This window comes from Megalops cyprinoides, chromosome 7 (genome assembly GCF_013368585.1).
Source record: "Megalops cyprinoides isolate fMegCyp1 chromosome 7, fMegCyp1.pri, whole genome shotgun sequence".
Taxonomy (NCBI): Eukaryota; Metazoa; Chordata; class Actinopteri; order Elopiformes; family Megalopidae; genus Megalops; species Megalops cyprinoides.
This window is the reverse complement of record NC_050589.1, coordinates 17,199,581-17,216,093: the sequence shown is the minus strand read 5'-3', so window position 1 is coordinate 17,216,093 and position 16,513 is coordinate 17,199,581. Positions and strand designations below refer to the sequence as shown.

General features: G+C 42.3%; 1 protein-coding gene across 2 annotated transcripts; it reads left to right on the top strand.

Annotated features, from left to right (window-relative positions):
- The first annotated feature begins 2,346 nt into the window (after nt 1-2,346).
- On the top strand, nt 2,347-16,096 carry LOC118780765 (tumor protein p53-inducible nuclear protein 2). Of its 2 annotated transcripts, none has more exons than XM_036533444.1 (4): nt 2,347-2,598; nt 9,937-10,348; nt 11,390-11,519; nt 11,760-16,096. In XM_036533444.1, exons 2-4 carry the CDS (start codon nt 10,225-10,227, stop codon nt 12,022-12,024), a joined length of 519 nt encoding a protein of 172 aa, XP_036389337.1. In that variant the 5' UTR covers nt 2,347-2,598; nt 9,937-10,224; the 3' UTR covers nt 12,025-16,096. The 2 variants fall into 2 exon arrangements, with proteins under 2 accessions (XP_036389337.1, XP_036389336.1); XM_036533443.1 differs by having other exon boundaries at nt 11,036-11,519.
- The last annotated feature ends 417 nt before the right edge of the window (nt 16,097-16,513 follow it).

The window sequence follows — 16,513 nt, the reverse complement described above, 5'->3', positions numbered from 1 at the left end:
GAGCGCTCAGGTTGTTGTGGTGGAATAAGGCTAGTGTGTAATTGACAGTACCAAATTGGGATGAAACTGGGAGGAAATGCAAAAGGAAAATGTATTTTAAAAAGCTGAGGATTATGCAAGTCTGGGCCTTCTTCAAGAGAATCTACAAATTAAGCTTTTATGTCAGTATGTAGCTGTCTGTGGTAGGGCCATATGTAGTGAATGTTTACATCACCTCCAGAATGTCATCTCAAGATGTCAAAAAAACACATTGACTCATAACATCCAATTCTCACAGCTGGGTTGTAGGGGTTGGTGACTGCCAATGTAGTTCTGTGAATATTTAAGCTTTATCTCTCTTTTCTAGGCCAAGGATGTCTGCTATGCAGAACTCTGAAACCAAGGTGAAGATGGCGAGAGCAATGGCCAGAGAATGAAAAGCATTATGAGATAAACTGTTGACCACCTAGCAGTTTTTGAACACAAAAATGCAGAAGCATGACTTTGTATAGAGCCAGGAGTCGGGGTGGGAGTGTCTGTGAGGCTGAACAATGTTTTGTCAACAGAAAAACAGGTTTGTAGAGGAACCAGGAGTTTTAGCAGCCAGGGAGTGAGGTGACAATACAGGGATGGTGTGAAGGGGTGTGCAATTTGCAGGATAATTACCTATTGTCCATCCTATGCTGTGGAGCCAAAGGCCCATTAACACACATCATGTTTCAAGTTTTTTCCATTTTACATTAGTAAATGGAATTCACACATTTTGTGATCCACAAGGGAGATGAAAATATAGCTCTTTGGCCATTATGACTTGCCTCATTTCCCTCATGCAAATTCAGTCTCTCTACTTCCACAGCAAGCTTTGGACTTCATTATCCAACGTCCAGGTGTAATTGGCCTTAGCCGAGCACTGACAGGCCTCTAAGCAATTTCCCGTGCGGCCCTGGGGAGAGATGACAGCGTGATACTCTGTCTTCTTTGAGAGTGTCAAATGTCTCTGTGTCATATTGAGCTTGTCAGTTTGCCCTGTCTCCGGTAATAGGTAATAATACACCCGCGGCCCTCCCTCCTGGCCTGACGAAATCCCATTAGCAGTCACCTTCAGCTTCTATGGCCGCTGCAGGGATATGGAGCCTGGCTCAGCCCTGGTGAAGGGGAGGGGAGGCATGTAGGGAGGAGATCAGGTGAGAACTACTGTCCTGTCAGTGGCGGTCCAATAACCACTGCAACAGTTCCCTACTCCATATGAGGAAGGGGGTGGAGCTAAGCTAAGGTGACTTAAAATGACGGCTGATGACACCTCTTAGCTTTTTAAATGATGGGTGGAATGCACCAGAAAGCTAGGAACCTCGGCTCTCACGAGACCAAAGCTGACCACTGCCACATTGGTTGCTTAAACATTGAATTCTGCCTGGATCCTGTCTCAACAGTTTCTTGTCCTCTGCAGCGGTTGAAGCTCCCCCCAGTTATGAAAGACTGAAATAAGGGAAGAGGAGAAATTATTAGGCGTTTAACTATGTACAAAAACAGTTTAAAGAGGTTGATAGGTTTTTTTTTTGTTTGTCTTTAGAATTTTCTGGATAGGTTATAGGTTTCAGAGCATCACAATGTAACCAAAAATACCAGAATACTATGGTGTGAACTGTTATGTAAGGAATTTCTGATCAAACTATACATGTAGAGAAACAAGTTAAGATAGGTTACGTGATTGCCTGAAAACTCTTTGTTTAGAATGCCAGTTAGTGTGTTATATTGGAGTTATCACTGTAAACAAAATTACAAAGCTGTATTTATTTTAGACGAGAATCAGAAAAAATGGCATTATTAATGTTACAATTTGGTTACACAAAATGTGTGTTCTATTTGTATTTTTAAGTTGCCATTACAGACGCTTAGTTGTCATGTTGTCTGTGTGATGATAATGATGTATTTATTTTAATTGTGATTTGTGATACTTTTTTAAAGATGTTTTTTGACTAAAACAAATTTCCAGCAAATAGAAAAAGTTCATAAGGTATGTTTTTGCTTGGACGAAATTAAGATGCTTAATGGAACTTCGATGTTGCGTATTCAGTTTAACGAAGAATAAATGAACGCTGACATTAAATCAAGATGAAGGATTTGTCTTACCCAAGCAGCACTGCAATGGCTTCCTTGGGCTTATTACGACATATGGAATTGCCCTATTCACTGAACTAGATGACAACTCAGTCTCCCCACCCCCATCTTTTCACTTGAAGTCCAGTCCGTGGCTTGTGTAAAACGCCCATTGGTTCAACAGCTCGAGTGGGCGGAGACAGGGCGTTACTACGAGCGTTGTGATCTCACGATCAGCTGTTTGGTATGTTCTAAATTCTGATCCAAGGATCAGCTGGGCGCAGCAATAACAGCAGAAAAATCTGCAGGAAGAAAACAAGTGTAAAACTGCAGATTTTGTGGAAAACAGAAGCAGCGTAAATGCAGTTTTACATGGAGTATTTCTTCTGAGAAGAAAGCGTTTTTATTTTTTATAGTGTAATAACTACCTCAATTAAAGGCTGCCTAAAGCTGTGCTTTAAGATTTATTATTTTAAATTTGTAATCATCGCGTTTACAACTTGAAAAACATTGCGAAGGCAGGTAAGCTATCAGTATAATTTCCATTAATATTTTTCTTGATTTGTTTACATGTTCTCACCAAATCGAACTGTAACATTACTTGTCAAAGACGTTTTTGTATTCTGCAAGAAAACACCGTATTCAGCTGCATTGTTGAGGAAGAAAAAAAAAACAGTTACACTGTGAAATACCAATAGTGTATTGAACATTAACAAAGGACAAGCAGTTCACATTGTAGATATTGCTGTTACACACGTACTGTTGGTACATACAAAACATATTCACAAATGCATTACACAAAAGAAAACACAAAGCCTGCACAATATCGCTTGTATGGGATTCCCAATAAAATGCATACTCTTCATTCGCCCGTTTTACACGGTAATGATGGACTACAAGGCTATGGTGTGTCTGTGTAAACGCGTCTTGCATTATCGATCATTAATTAATGAACTCATATTTCATTGATAGTGCTGTACAAGTAACAATGGAATGTAGCTTCAATTAAGCGTTCGAACATATTCGTTCGAATTGACTGATTGGAAGGTTTAGCATCGGACGGAATAGGACGGGGAGATGGCAACGATACATTTTCTCTTTGCGTTTTTATTCTGGAAAAAAAGCGGTGTTGTCCGTTTGCTCATACATTGCTACATTGCTCATACTTGTACGGGAAAACCACTATATGTGGATCAATCGATTCCCCCACGTCAATTTTCGTACTGTCGATCTGTCATTGCGCTGACCCCTTTGCTCTCCTAGAGCAGCTGAACGGACGTTTAGCTTGCACGGACTATTAATATTTAGCCTTTGCATTCGACAAGGACTTATTTCAAGGATTTAGTTCACTTTAAATAGACAGCAAAGGAAAAAAAAAATAATTTGAACGTAATCTATGCTGCCGTCAAATGTAAACACTGTCTTTTGATAGTGATGGTGCACCTATAGACTGCAGTGTTTTTCTTCCTTTTCATTTTTTTTGGGTCTGCATCTGTAAGACGAATACAGAAGAAGATACGAGAGTCTATAATGCCCCAGTCTGCTTTCGCTGAAGGCAGAGTACGTTTAGTGTACAATAATTTCCACTTTCTTTGTGGACACTTATTTTTTCGCTGCGTCCTATTTTTTCCTTTATCCTTTTTTGAAATATTTTCCCTTCAGCCCGACTAAGGTAGGCTGGGCCATAGCAGCCTCGGTGACGTCAAAGTATGTCGTCATACGACGCATACGAGTCTTGTTTTTGTTTGCAAAGCTCCTCCTACCTTCTACTTCAGCTGTCCCTCCCACTTTGACACCAAGCCCTAAGTGCGACAGATTCACTTCGTCCCAGTGCACGGAGCCCATCTGTCAGTCATCATTAAGCCTGGCGGATTTCGACGTTTATTTTTGAAATATGCCAAATATAAAGTGATCTTTTCACATGAACCCGCCAGCAGAAACTGAGACTTATTACTTAGATCGGAGCTGCAACGACAGGTTATTTAACCATTTGTTCCAAGGAAAATTACAGATGAAAGGCTGAGTTTGATGTGTACTCAGCATGTCCTTGTAAGGAAGTGTTACACAGATCCTGTGGTTTTATGAAAACAAGGTCATGATAAATGCCTATCCCCCAAACCTAACTGGCAATTGTCTGGTCTGTTTTGTGCTGCAGCTTCTTCGAGTGAGTTTGTGGGTTCTTTGAGAGTGTTGGACCACTCAAAATAAAAACTGCTACACTGGGAAAAAATTAGATATATAATCATAATATATAATCTTATTAAAGTCCATAAACAGTGCATAGAGATTTATGGTTATCACTCTGTTTTCTTGCTTCAGAAACAGGATGAGGTATCTTGTTAAGGCATTCAGTAAATAGCCAATTCCTCTGACTCACATTTGGCAGTATTGTTCTCGTGTCAGATCACATACTAAGGCCCATAGTACTATCGCAGTCTGTCTTCCTTTGAAATGACACATAAATAGTTTTTGATAAGGCCTGCCTTTTCTTCCCTTTTCTTATATACATCTTTATCTACATGCAATGAGATAAAAAATGTATTTCTGCAGTTGATATTTTTATCTGTGCAACTGTTTTCCATGAGAATACATAGGGAAATGTTATGTTTAGAAAACTGTGCAAGCTTGTCTTTAGAATGTTTACTTGTCAAATTGATTTGTACAGTTTTGTTTGTGGAGCCTGTTATGGCCTACTCACACAGTCACAGCATCTACTACAAATGAATCTGCCAAGCCCTCAGCAGATAGAGCAGATGATAACATCCTTGATCTTTTGGGGAAATATTTGTTGTGACTGTCACGGCTTAGTAGCCATGGTGAATCTTATTAAACCAAAGTGATAACACCAAGACCCAAGAGAAATATTTAATTTTTCTAAGGTTTAAATTCTGTATTGCACTGCTGTGACCAAATTAAGGTAGCTTCAAGGTACTGTTGACCCTAAACATAGTTATCTACAGAATATGAATGACAGCAGGAATGTACTGCAACAAGTAATGCACACCACACCCTAACAGTGTGTGGGTCGAGGCAAAGGAAGTTGTGGTTCATGAAAGAGGGATTCATGTTTTCACCAGTGATGTCATAGTTCCCTCTGCCCACAGATCCAGGAATGAGGGAGATGTGTGGAAATGCAAAGCAACTCTACTGCAACTCGTTCAGATTTATTTGGCTTTTACATTCGCTGCTCCACACTAGTGTGGCACCATGCAGTTTTATTGCTGGGTGAGCTGGCGGGAATCGACAGGAATGCGCAAAACCAATTTCTTTGCAGTAGATGACATTTGATCAAGTGACTACCTCCCTTGCCAAGTGTTAGCAATGAGACTAGGTTGAATGTGACCATAGGTGAAGGTCAAACCAGACTCTCCGGGCTCAAGCCTCGCCAGAAATAGAAGAAGGCTTTGTGTTTTGTTGGCATAAAGCACATGATAATGAGGCATTTATAATTGTTTACTAGTCAGCCTGTGGAGGGATTGTCTCTCCCTGTAGTTTTTTTTTTTTTTTGTGTTGCATACGATCATGCAGCTCATGGATCTCAGAACAACTCCCTCACACAAATAAAGTATGATGGAGTCCAATTATGATGAAATGATTCAGACAAAGAGAAGAAAGGTGGAGAAGTGCTCTGTCTGTCTGTTCTAATCCTAGGGCTCATCTCTGATTAATATCAGAATGGAATCATTTGCATCGTAGGCAGGCTCCAGATGCCAGTGTCCCTGTTTTCTGAGGGAGAAGGTGTTGTCATTTGACATATGTCGTGTGGCCCAAGTGTCAGTGTCACCATGGCCACTGGCCAAGGGGGCAGTCCAAAACTCTCTCTCTCTCTCTTTCACACACGCACACATCTCAGTATCTGTTTTTTTTTACCTCTATCTGTCCGATGCGGTGCTATTTCAGAAAGTACATACCGTGTCTTCCAAGCCAGATGGACTCAATGTTCCATTGCATTCAGTAAGCGCACAGAAACTTTTCCATGACAGGACTTAGTGTGAGGGATACGTAATCATCCACAATTTTGCAAACAAGTATTTTGTACTGTATTCCCTTATGAAAACTGTATGAAAAGTCCTACAAAACACTAAAGAGTTTAATCAGCAAAATTTTGAAGTCATTTCACTTGAAGTGGGGGTTGCTTCTTTTTTTAATAATAAAAAAAAACAATTAGCCTCTTTATGCTGCATGGAATCCCACCTCTAGAAGGACTAAAATAAAATGTCTGTTGTAGACCCGAGGACCTTTCCAGTGCCCAAGTCAAACAAGCAAAATATAGAATCTTTCCAAAATATAAATAATTTTGGCATCGTTGTCTGGGGAAGTCAATTGCGTCTGAGTTTTGGGTTGAATTATTAAGCACGGCCCTGGCCAGGTCACATGGGACTTGTTGTGTATGAGTGCTATGACATAGGAGTTTCACTGCATAATTCATGGCTGCACTGCGCTTGGTCAGATGGGGTCAGCCGCCTGGACATAATAAGGGGAAGAGGCCGCACATATGTCAGCCAGGGGAGGGTGTCCCCCAATGATTGGAGAGCGCCTCAGAGTGATACACAGGAGTCTGCCTGCATTATTCCCTATTCATGGGTGGACTCCTCCTCAGACCATGCAAGGCCTGATTCCTCCTAAGCAGTGGCCGTATTTAGCTGCCCCTCCCCCCACGCGCTCCCAGGCAGCTGGACCCTGACAATGGGGCTCAGCAGAAGAAGCAGCATCCCCAAGTGAATTTGTTTAGATTCACTACTTCACCACGTGTGAAAATCAAAGTGACTGCCTGCCTAACAGACCTGTTTCTTTGTTTCTGTGAAAAGATAATGTGGTGCAGAACTGGACTCTGAACCTCAGGTTCAGGTTTTGAATTGATGCTTTGAATTGGTGCTGTTGGGAACTGTGCTTCCCTACGGATTCACTTGAAATTTCTCACAACGTTATGCACTGTAGACACCCTTGAAAGGTGTGTTTTCTACTGTGAACAGAATGGAGATCCCCTTTAACACAAATCTACTCTGTAGAGACTAAATAAACGGTACTTTTTAGGGCAATTGAGGGATCCGTGTGAGAAATAATGACCTTTCCTAAACTCCTGTGCTCAGAATGCATATAATACATAATAGAGGCATAAACAAGAAAAATAGTTTTTTTGTGTTAGGCTGTTACAAGGGCTACAGCCTTATCGATGTGCATTACTATTTAATTAATCCTGATTTAGTAATAGGTTATAGTTTATTTTCCCTTGAAACAAGACAATGAAGAGGGGAACCACATTGAGGAGATGCCTCGGGTGGTGGAGTGAAGAGTTTATGGACCTAAATGCCATACTGATGACTATGACACATCAGTGTAGCAGCGATGGTGTAAACAGGAGACTGGCAGCTCTGTGTGTGTCTTCTGTCCTCTGTACTTTGGCAGGGACAGAGTTTTCAGTGTTAGGCACGCAAGCTCCGTATTGCGTAAACGAGACAAAGTAAAACCCAACTCTTAGTTTTGTTAAAAACTGCAATTTTATTTTGAATTGTGCATTTTAATACACATTTCAGGCATCTGCCTGGATGTGTCTGTCAAAATGAACAAATTATAATAAAGCAAGGTGACCATATCACAACATGCTGGCAAACCAATGCTGGGGATAGAGTAAGAGTGCTCTGCTTGTGTGATGTGCCAGAGAACTTGCAGTTAGCCCTCCGTCCATCCCTCAAATTTCCGTGGAATCCAAGATGCCCTTTAGCGCTTAACATTGTGCACCATGTCCCTTAACATTCCGAACGAAAGCTTTCTGACCCCTTACGGAGCACCCGATTGTGTTTTCATCCTCTGATACCACTCTGGAATGTATGATTAAAAAATGAGTGCATTTGGAGCTTTGATCCCTGACACCTTAAAGTTTAGACTTACCAAAGCCCTCTCAGCTCTGTCACCTGAGCTCGGGGGATACAGAATGGAATTCGCCTCTGCGTCATATCCGATTTCGGGACAAAAACATATCTGCACAGCATCAGGGCTAGTTAATGCTGAATTCATTTCCCATGCATGAGTCAGATCTTGTGATGTGGGTTGGCACAGATGCAGGTTGCAGTTCACCGGGTGCAAAAGCCTAGGTTTACACATGGATTGGACGGAGGCCTGTTCTTGCACACTCACAGTGGACATCTCACGGTAGCCAGCATAGGTGCTAATAAGGGATATTGACAAACTACTGTTATGATGCAGATTGCATGTCTTTGTTGACCCCTTCAGATAACAGATCAAGATCATTCATTCTCAAGCACAACAGATATGAACTTGCTGCCTATGTTTACCCCAATTACATGATGTTCATCTGATAATAGTATAATAGATGGACTGTTGAATGTAATTAAGGCCTGCATCCTAATGTAATTCATGCCTCAAACAATATTATTATTAGTAAAATGAATAAAACAGGATTAGCTGCCCCAATATAATCAGAAGAATATTCCTTTCTTAAACAATGAGTGTAATTAATGTCATAATAATTAGATAGACCTTGTTACATTCTGTGTGAAAGAGGAGGCAAAACCTGTTATATGTTCATAATCCTCTGAGAAAATGGCTTCCTGAAAAAAGTAATCTAATTATCTATGGAAACATGCCATAAAAGGACACAGAGTTTTCTGTTAGTTTTCCCTTTTGTAATGTCTTTTTTGGTCTGGTCACAAGTTTCCCTCTCAGAGGAAATAGTAGTCTGACCACACAGATTCAATCTCTCAAGGTCCTGACCATCTCACATGGGACCACTGTCACTGCGCAACAGTTTATTTTTTCACTGTTGTACCACACACTGAATGAAGAATTAGAATTAAACAAAATTAATTTGCATGCAATATTTATTAATTTAGCAGTTGCTCTTATCCAAAACGATTTACAAGGTTTAAGACATATCACAGGAATAGCAAGAATAAAAGAGTAGGTAGAAAATAGCCAATAGCACAGTGTAGAGGCATCAGACTGAAATCATTGCTAAGCTGTTAGCATGTTAAAACAGTAGAGTTTTTAGCATACATATAGTGCATAGCAACTATCCTAATGAGCAGCATACAAAGAACATACTAGTGTGCTCCTAGAGCCAACCAATAAACAGTAAGAGCAGATTTACTTTTTATCCTAGTGTACACATGATGGTAACCCATGATTCATAAGAGTAATATTAATGTGCATCATACTACTACGCTGAGTAATAACATCAAAGAGCTATATCAGATTTCGCTTATGGTTTGGAGCAATGACATACTAGCTCACATTATTCCTCCCCATTTTTCATTGTCCTTTTATGCCACTGAATGTGGTGCAATATCATCCTTTTTCACTAATATTGGTGATCTTGCATATAAGGTTAAAGGTTAAAGCAAGAGCGAGTCAAAAGATATATATAAGATAATATATTGAAGGAATGACAGAGGAATTTAGAGTGATTTTTCAGTAACTTGTTTGTAATTTATAAAGGTGTTTACCTGAAAGACACCAGAGGTGGATGATGGAAGTCATGAAGGGGATCAGATTTGGAAAGCAGAAGCAGAAACCTGTAAATTGTAACAGGGAAAAGATAAAAGTTAAAATAAAGCTGATGATTTTAATTAAAGAATTCAGGGAGCAAGTGGAGAGAAAAATTCACAACTGCCCCCAAAACTGAGCCATGTGGCACAGCTGCAGAAACATACATGTGATGAGAATGATAAGAAGAGAAGTCTTAGCAGTTGCACATATACCTAGATCAGCAGAAGTAAAAAAGGGATTGATCTGCTCTTTCAAAGCTATACTGTGCATCACTTCATCTGTAATCTAGTATGTATGAGAATATAACTTGTAAATAATGCCATTTTTTTTGTCTGTCATCTCTGACTCAAACAGGCCTTTGCACCAATACCAAGTGAAACCTTACATTTGCACTACACAAGCCGCTTGGCTGTGCTGAGACTTTCTGCCAACAAGACCAAGAAGGGCCAGGAGTGTGAGAAGTGGAAGTGAGACGGCCAAGGCAACGTGTGTGAAGATCCTGCCCTGCTACTCGCGGTGAAACAACAAAAAGACAAAAAAAAAGTCCAACAAAAAGATTTTGAAAAACCTAAAAAAGGCAGCTTCCCCCGAGGACCACCCTAAAACCCAGCCTGATCCCGCATCAGACCCTTTGGTCCGGCCATGTTCCAGCGCCTCAGCAGCCTGTTCTTTGGAGAGGTCCAAGATGTGTCCACGGAACTGCAGGGGCCCAAGCCAAGCGTGACTGACGCAGATGAGGAAGGCTGGCTATTGGTCAACCTGCCTGGTGAGTGTCACTCAGACATCTGGCAAGGGCTGCCCCCCACCCCATATCTGTGCTACGCTAGCTGTGTTCAGACCCTGCAGGCACTCTCACCTTTGTCTGTGGCCTAAGCCCTGATTAGATAAACATGTATTCCAGTTCCATCAAAATGGGAATGAAAGATCACAGCATAAGGAGCTGGTGCGTTGTTGGCCCATGAAATGGTGGTTGACCCACCTTTTTCCATATCTGGATTTTCATTGTTTAATTTCCCCTTAAAATTAGCTTGTTTTTACCACAGTTGTAGTCAATGACAGTTAAGACATTATTTATAGAGCTGGCACCCAGTTCTAGAGGTTATTTATTTTTATTTATTTTATTCAATTATCATCCCAAAGAAAAAAAAACAGCTGCCTGTAGTTTCAGAGTTGGAGACAGAATCTGTTATTGACATGTGTCAAAGTGAAAACATAGGGCTTCGCAGTAACTAATGATTGCTATTTTTATTTTCTGTGTTGTGTATCTTCTCTTCTTCCCCTCCCTTTTTATTTGAATCCTCTCACTTTCCTACACTGGTGTGTGTGTGTTTCCATCACGCTTACACTCCACGCCTGCATGATTATTCTCCCCCTGCCTTTCCTGAAAATGCACTGGTGTGTATGAATGCTCCCTACCTGCTGGTCACTGGGAATGTTGCCTTGCCTCGCTCAGGGGAAGGCAATTGGGTAGAGCTGGGAGAGGGTGGAACTGAGGCACCAGCACCATCACACTCATTGCCCCACAGTGATTGTTCGGAAGTGGAGCTATGCAGGCCCTCACGGACAGAGGCCTCTCCCCCGTGCAGTCGCTACAGGACTAAAGTTGGTAGGATGAGAGCAGTAGATCTCTCCTCCCCTGTCTCGCCCGATGGGTCATTGGACAGGGCGGTGCTGTCCGGCCCCTCCCCACTTCCGCGCGGTTCCACCCCGGTTTCCCCAGGCTCTCGGAGTGACTGTAGCAGTGGCCACGAGCGCTGCTGTATGGATGAGAGCTGGTTTGTCACCCCTCCCCCCTGTTTCACTGCAGAAGGGGCCACCGCTGAGACCAGCCCCATGGAGGACCTACTCATCGAGCACCCCAGCATGTCCGTCTACGTGTCCCCAAGCAACCTGTCCATTGTCGAGGAGAGCGCAGCTAGCCTGGCCGCGAGTGTGAGGTGAGAGTGGTCACAGAGCTGGTCACAGCAGTTGACCTTGTCTTACTGACTGTGGAATTAAATTGCCTTGTTTTGCTATTCCCTTTTCTTCACTAACTGTTTATATCATCCCATCCTCTCATTCTTCTCTCCTCTTCACCTCTGACCAAATGTTGTTCTCTCTGCATCCTTTTTGCCATCTTTCTCTCCTTTCTCTTACTCCCTCACTCCTTCCCGCTTCACCTTCTGGTGGGCCCTCAGCATTGGGACGGACCCGGCAACACCTGCTGTGCAGAACGCCACGCATCGCAGAGTCACCCGAGGCACGGCTGCCCAGGCCGGAGCTCTGGCCAAAGTGACCCAGGTGACCCGTGTCCAGCGGGCCAAGGCCCGGGTCGACCGCCGCCACCTCAGCCGCAACCGCATCCAGCGGCAGAACTGGGTGCGGGACCGCGCCCCCCGCCACGCCGCCCACGCCCGTGGGACCTTCCTGCATCAGCCATGCCAGCGCAGCTACAGCCACTGAGGTGCTAGGAGGGGGGTGCTGTTTACATTGAGGGCATTACGACACCCTCACCCCACACCTTAACACCCCCGCTGCACCTCCTTCTACCATTGGAGTCATCATCGTCACCTACTCCTCCCTTCACTTCACCTGTCAAGCCCTCCTTTATAGCCCTAATAGTTCCATTTTTCTCCACCCTGGGTAGTTTTTGCTATTGTCACATTAGGGAAAACACATGGTACACACTGTTATGTGCACACCATTTTCACTCATGTTACTGATAAATGCTTAACTGTCTCTCTCACTAAACCGTCTCATTCTCCCCTTGTGGAGGGAAATTCCGTCCAAAAAACAACCGAATAATTATTTTGATTAAGCCCTAGTTTAATATATCAAAGGAATCTGGGGCTGTATGAAATCCTGTGTGCTTTAAATGTGCCTCAAACAGCTCAAAAAGTCTGGGCTTGGAGAGAGGCTGGAGAGGACAAGATAAGATCATAGTCACAAGTTGATCTCTGCAAGGACAGGCTTTACTGGAGGACACACAGCAAACCATTCTACCTTGACATGTGCACTGACTATGAGAGCATGCGTGCATAAATTACGGACAGGCAGGGTCCTTTTCAGATACACTGGGGCAAGGTCTCCATATAAATCCAGAGGAGGTCCGTCAGTTGCTTTCAAGCTTAAGTGGAAAAGGGTTTTATTTCTTGGTTTTTGGAAGGAAGAGAAGTATACCGTGAAATGAGTTGAATTGTCTGTTTCTATCTTTGCTGTGTAGAAGCATCTCAGGTCTTATATACTGGAGTCCCTTGATGTTACCAAGGGAAGAGACCCCAGAGAGAGAGATTGGTTAAACAAGATATTCCTGACACGCAAGGGCATAGGCAGATTTTTTTAACAAAGTGGGTTAAAAGCATGTAGAAGAAGGTGAGAGCAAGACGAAAACAGATTAAAGAGGACGTATGTAAAGCAGAACCATTTTGAGACAGGAAGGGAGATGCTGAATGTGTAGTGTAGCTCTTTGAACAGTTAATGGCAGTTTTATGTAACACCTATCTCATCAGTATAGCAATAATGAAATGCAATAAAAACAGATTAATCTCACGGTGCGCTCGAACGTATGAGAGGAAGGTTTGGGCCTTATGTCTTTTTATCTGAAATCATGACCATGTAGCACAATTGGGACTTTGTTTGCACCTAAGTAAACTAGTAGGTGTTTTGCTTAAGGGATCTCTAAAGGCTTTAGTTGAATAGTCTGGAAATTAACATGTTTTTAAAGGGTTACGGGATAAGGCACGTAAAAGAAGCTGAAGGACGGTATAGATGGCAGCTCTTTATTTTGTTTTCTAAATATTTATCCCTTTTTTCAAAGTTAGGGAGACTTGGACCTCCTTCTAGGTTTAATATGTTTGCCTTTGGCTAGTGTCCATATGATTATAACACCTCGTTGTGAGAGTCTGTCCTTGTAGCACCAGAGGTCCATAGCATCACTGTGAAACAAGTACACCATAAGAAACCTGAGAAAAACAAGGGGGGCAGGGGCCTGGAGTCACACTGTCTTGCTTTGTTTTCCCCTTGCACCACCCACTTTTGACTTAAAGATTCTGCTGTTGAATCACAACCATTTCCATAACCTTATGGGCACAATGTTACCGCCTTACCATAATCCACATAAGACCCTTCCTACTGAAGCCAATTGCATCTTTGTCCATCAGTATTATGGGTATGCTTGGGGAGAAAAGGCCAAACAGAGGCCCTTTCCCCTGCTTTCACAGATGTCCTCTCCTTTCAGATCAGTTTTACTTTGATCTGGTCTTTTGGTTAAAGCATGCAAAGTTTCCCAGGACACAATGTGACCGACCCTGTTGCTCTTTTTTCCCATGGCTCCTTTTTTTGATAATACATCCAAATGTAACAGTATCCTCCACCCAAAAGATATGCATATATTTAATAATAATTGTAACAAAAAAGCTTAGCGTAAGTATGGTGCTGAAGTATATGAATATATACTAAAGTTTGTAAAATGAAATATGGATGTAAGTTTGCAATTTTTTGTCTTACATTTTTGTGAGTTGAAGTTCTAGCAGTGTGCTGTGTGCTGTTCCTATCTGAGATTTGTGTATGAGAGGCATATGTTGTCATGTAAGAGAGACATTTTTTAAAATCTAGATTAAGAATTATCAGTTAATTTCCTGCATTTTAAAGTTTCTTTTTTTACCCCTGCTCTTAAGAGGTCAAAGTCAGAGTTCTCAGGATATATATTTCTTCAATCTCCCTGCTGGATAGCATGTATGAAGGCTGACTAGTCACATGATTTAGGTTCAAAAGATTCAAACCTCGCCTTGCCTCACTTGGTTGCTCAAATAGAATGAAAGTTGTTGAATTCATGGACTCTATCCACTGCAGAGAAGGTAGATAGAACCCTCTCCAAGATTGCCCCCTAGGGGTGATACTTTGAAGAGAATCTGTCGTTAATTGCAGATCATTTCGTCTTTACCTCTGTCAAGATTCCTGGAATTGGGGGTCATTTAATCAAAATTTAAATGATAGCCTATAGTTTCAGAGGAACGTGATTTATATAGTTAGAGGTAATGACCTGTGGCAGTCTTAAGTGTTGTGTTAAGATAGAGTGAGGTGGGGAGGTTACTCCAGTTTGCTTAGACTATTGTTTTCATTAGACTTATCTTTATGGAAAATCCTATTTTTTTCTAGAATAAATCACAAACCAGCATTTCCCTGTCTTGTTACTGCCATTTATCTTGTAAAGTAATTATGTAGAATTTGAAAAAAAAATCTGTAGACACATAGATATATATTCTTTTTTGTTTTGAATGACTATGTATTGCTGTTGATCTTTTAAAAGACACTGTGGGGTAGCTCTAAATGGTATGCATGAGGTGTGATATTGACCCCCACCCCCTGTTTGAGTGTGTTGTGGGACAGTGGAAAGTGAAAGCGCTGGCTCCCTGTGGCCCTCTCCCCTTTGGCTCCCTTCAAGCTCCACTTTGGCCCTCTTTTTACTCTGATTGCTAAACCACAGTGCCTCTAAGGTTGCTATTCTGACTCACCTGATGGCGATTTTTGAAGGAGCTTTTGGGAGACCAAAGGGCACACATTTGCTCGGGTGCCTCAGGGATGCCTGCCCCTTTCCTTATAGGAGGTTAGCAAGGGGCCTGTCACAATGTCCTTATACTCCTCTTCTTTTGCTCCTCCCACCTCTGGCCCCTTCTTGTTTTTATTTCATTTTGTTCTATGAGATATCTGTTTTACTGTGAGATGCAGGGTAAGGTGGTTTTGAAGGGTCCCATGACAAAACCTGTCTGCCAGGTCAATGGGTGTGTAATGGGTGTTGACACTTGGGGGGGCGTTTCACCTGGTCTCTGGGTTCAGGATAATGCCACAGGAGTGAGGCATCCAGTTCAGTGCTTTATTGAATGTGTGCGTGTGTTTCATGGGCATAGACGCACACAACAACACAACAATCCATCCCAAGGAGTTTAGTATCTCCAGCTCTTCACTCCACAGGAACTGGTGTGGCACTGAAGTGTTGAGGTCACTACAGCATTTACAATGTCCAAAATCCTTGGCTCTGTTGGGGTTCCTATTGATGGTCAATGGATATGGACAGGTGACCTGGGGACTGTCTTTGGGGGTGTGCCTGTGCTTCAGGTTACCTGTGGGGGTGCTACTGATAAGGGGGAGCAGCAGGACAGATTTGGGAAGGTTTGAGCTGATTTATAAACAAAGGTCAGTGAAAGGTGGGGTTGGTGTGCGCATACTGAAACAAACAAAGGAATGTGACCCTTTTAACAGGTGTAGTGTGAATGAAAGTATGGGGGGAGGGAGACAGGAAAGGGAAGTGCATAGATTAATTATGAGATGAAAAATGCTTGTATTTTGTCCTATTGTTATTAGAAATATTGTTATTCTAATGTTTCAGACATAAGGGTTGAATGTTAGGGGGTTTATTCGCTTTGCACCCTGCAAATATGGCAGCTTTAGAGACATTAACTGAACACCAGATGCATCCACATGATTAAACTGGTTAGGGGTTTACTGATGTGTTGTATATGACCCCCCCCCCCCCCCCCCCCCCAGAAAAAAAGAAAAAAAAAGTATATAAATATATATATATTAAAAATTGGTGTATCTGATATCTATGGTGATTGTGCCTTTCACTTCTCTGCATGGTTTTTGTGATGTACTGATTTTTCCATCCCCAGTGGACACTAGTCCATCTACAGTAGAGACCTATGCAAACAAAAGGATGGGGTTCCAGCAACCATTCTGCAGGTACCAGGCAAAAAGATCAATAAACACTCAGGTTGACACCTGAATTATGTCTCATGTTTTGCATTTCTGAACTGTGGGGACCTGAGGGCAAGCAGAGAAATTATGGGGTGGGGCTGGTGTAGGGACTGGGAGTGGGAGTGGAACTGAGGTGGAAGTGAATCATTGTTAAAAGAAGAGTGGAGGGGGAGGAGTCTTAGGGTCCATCCCCTAAGCA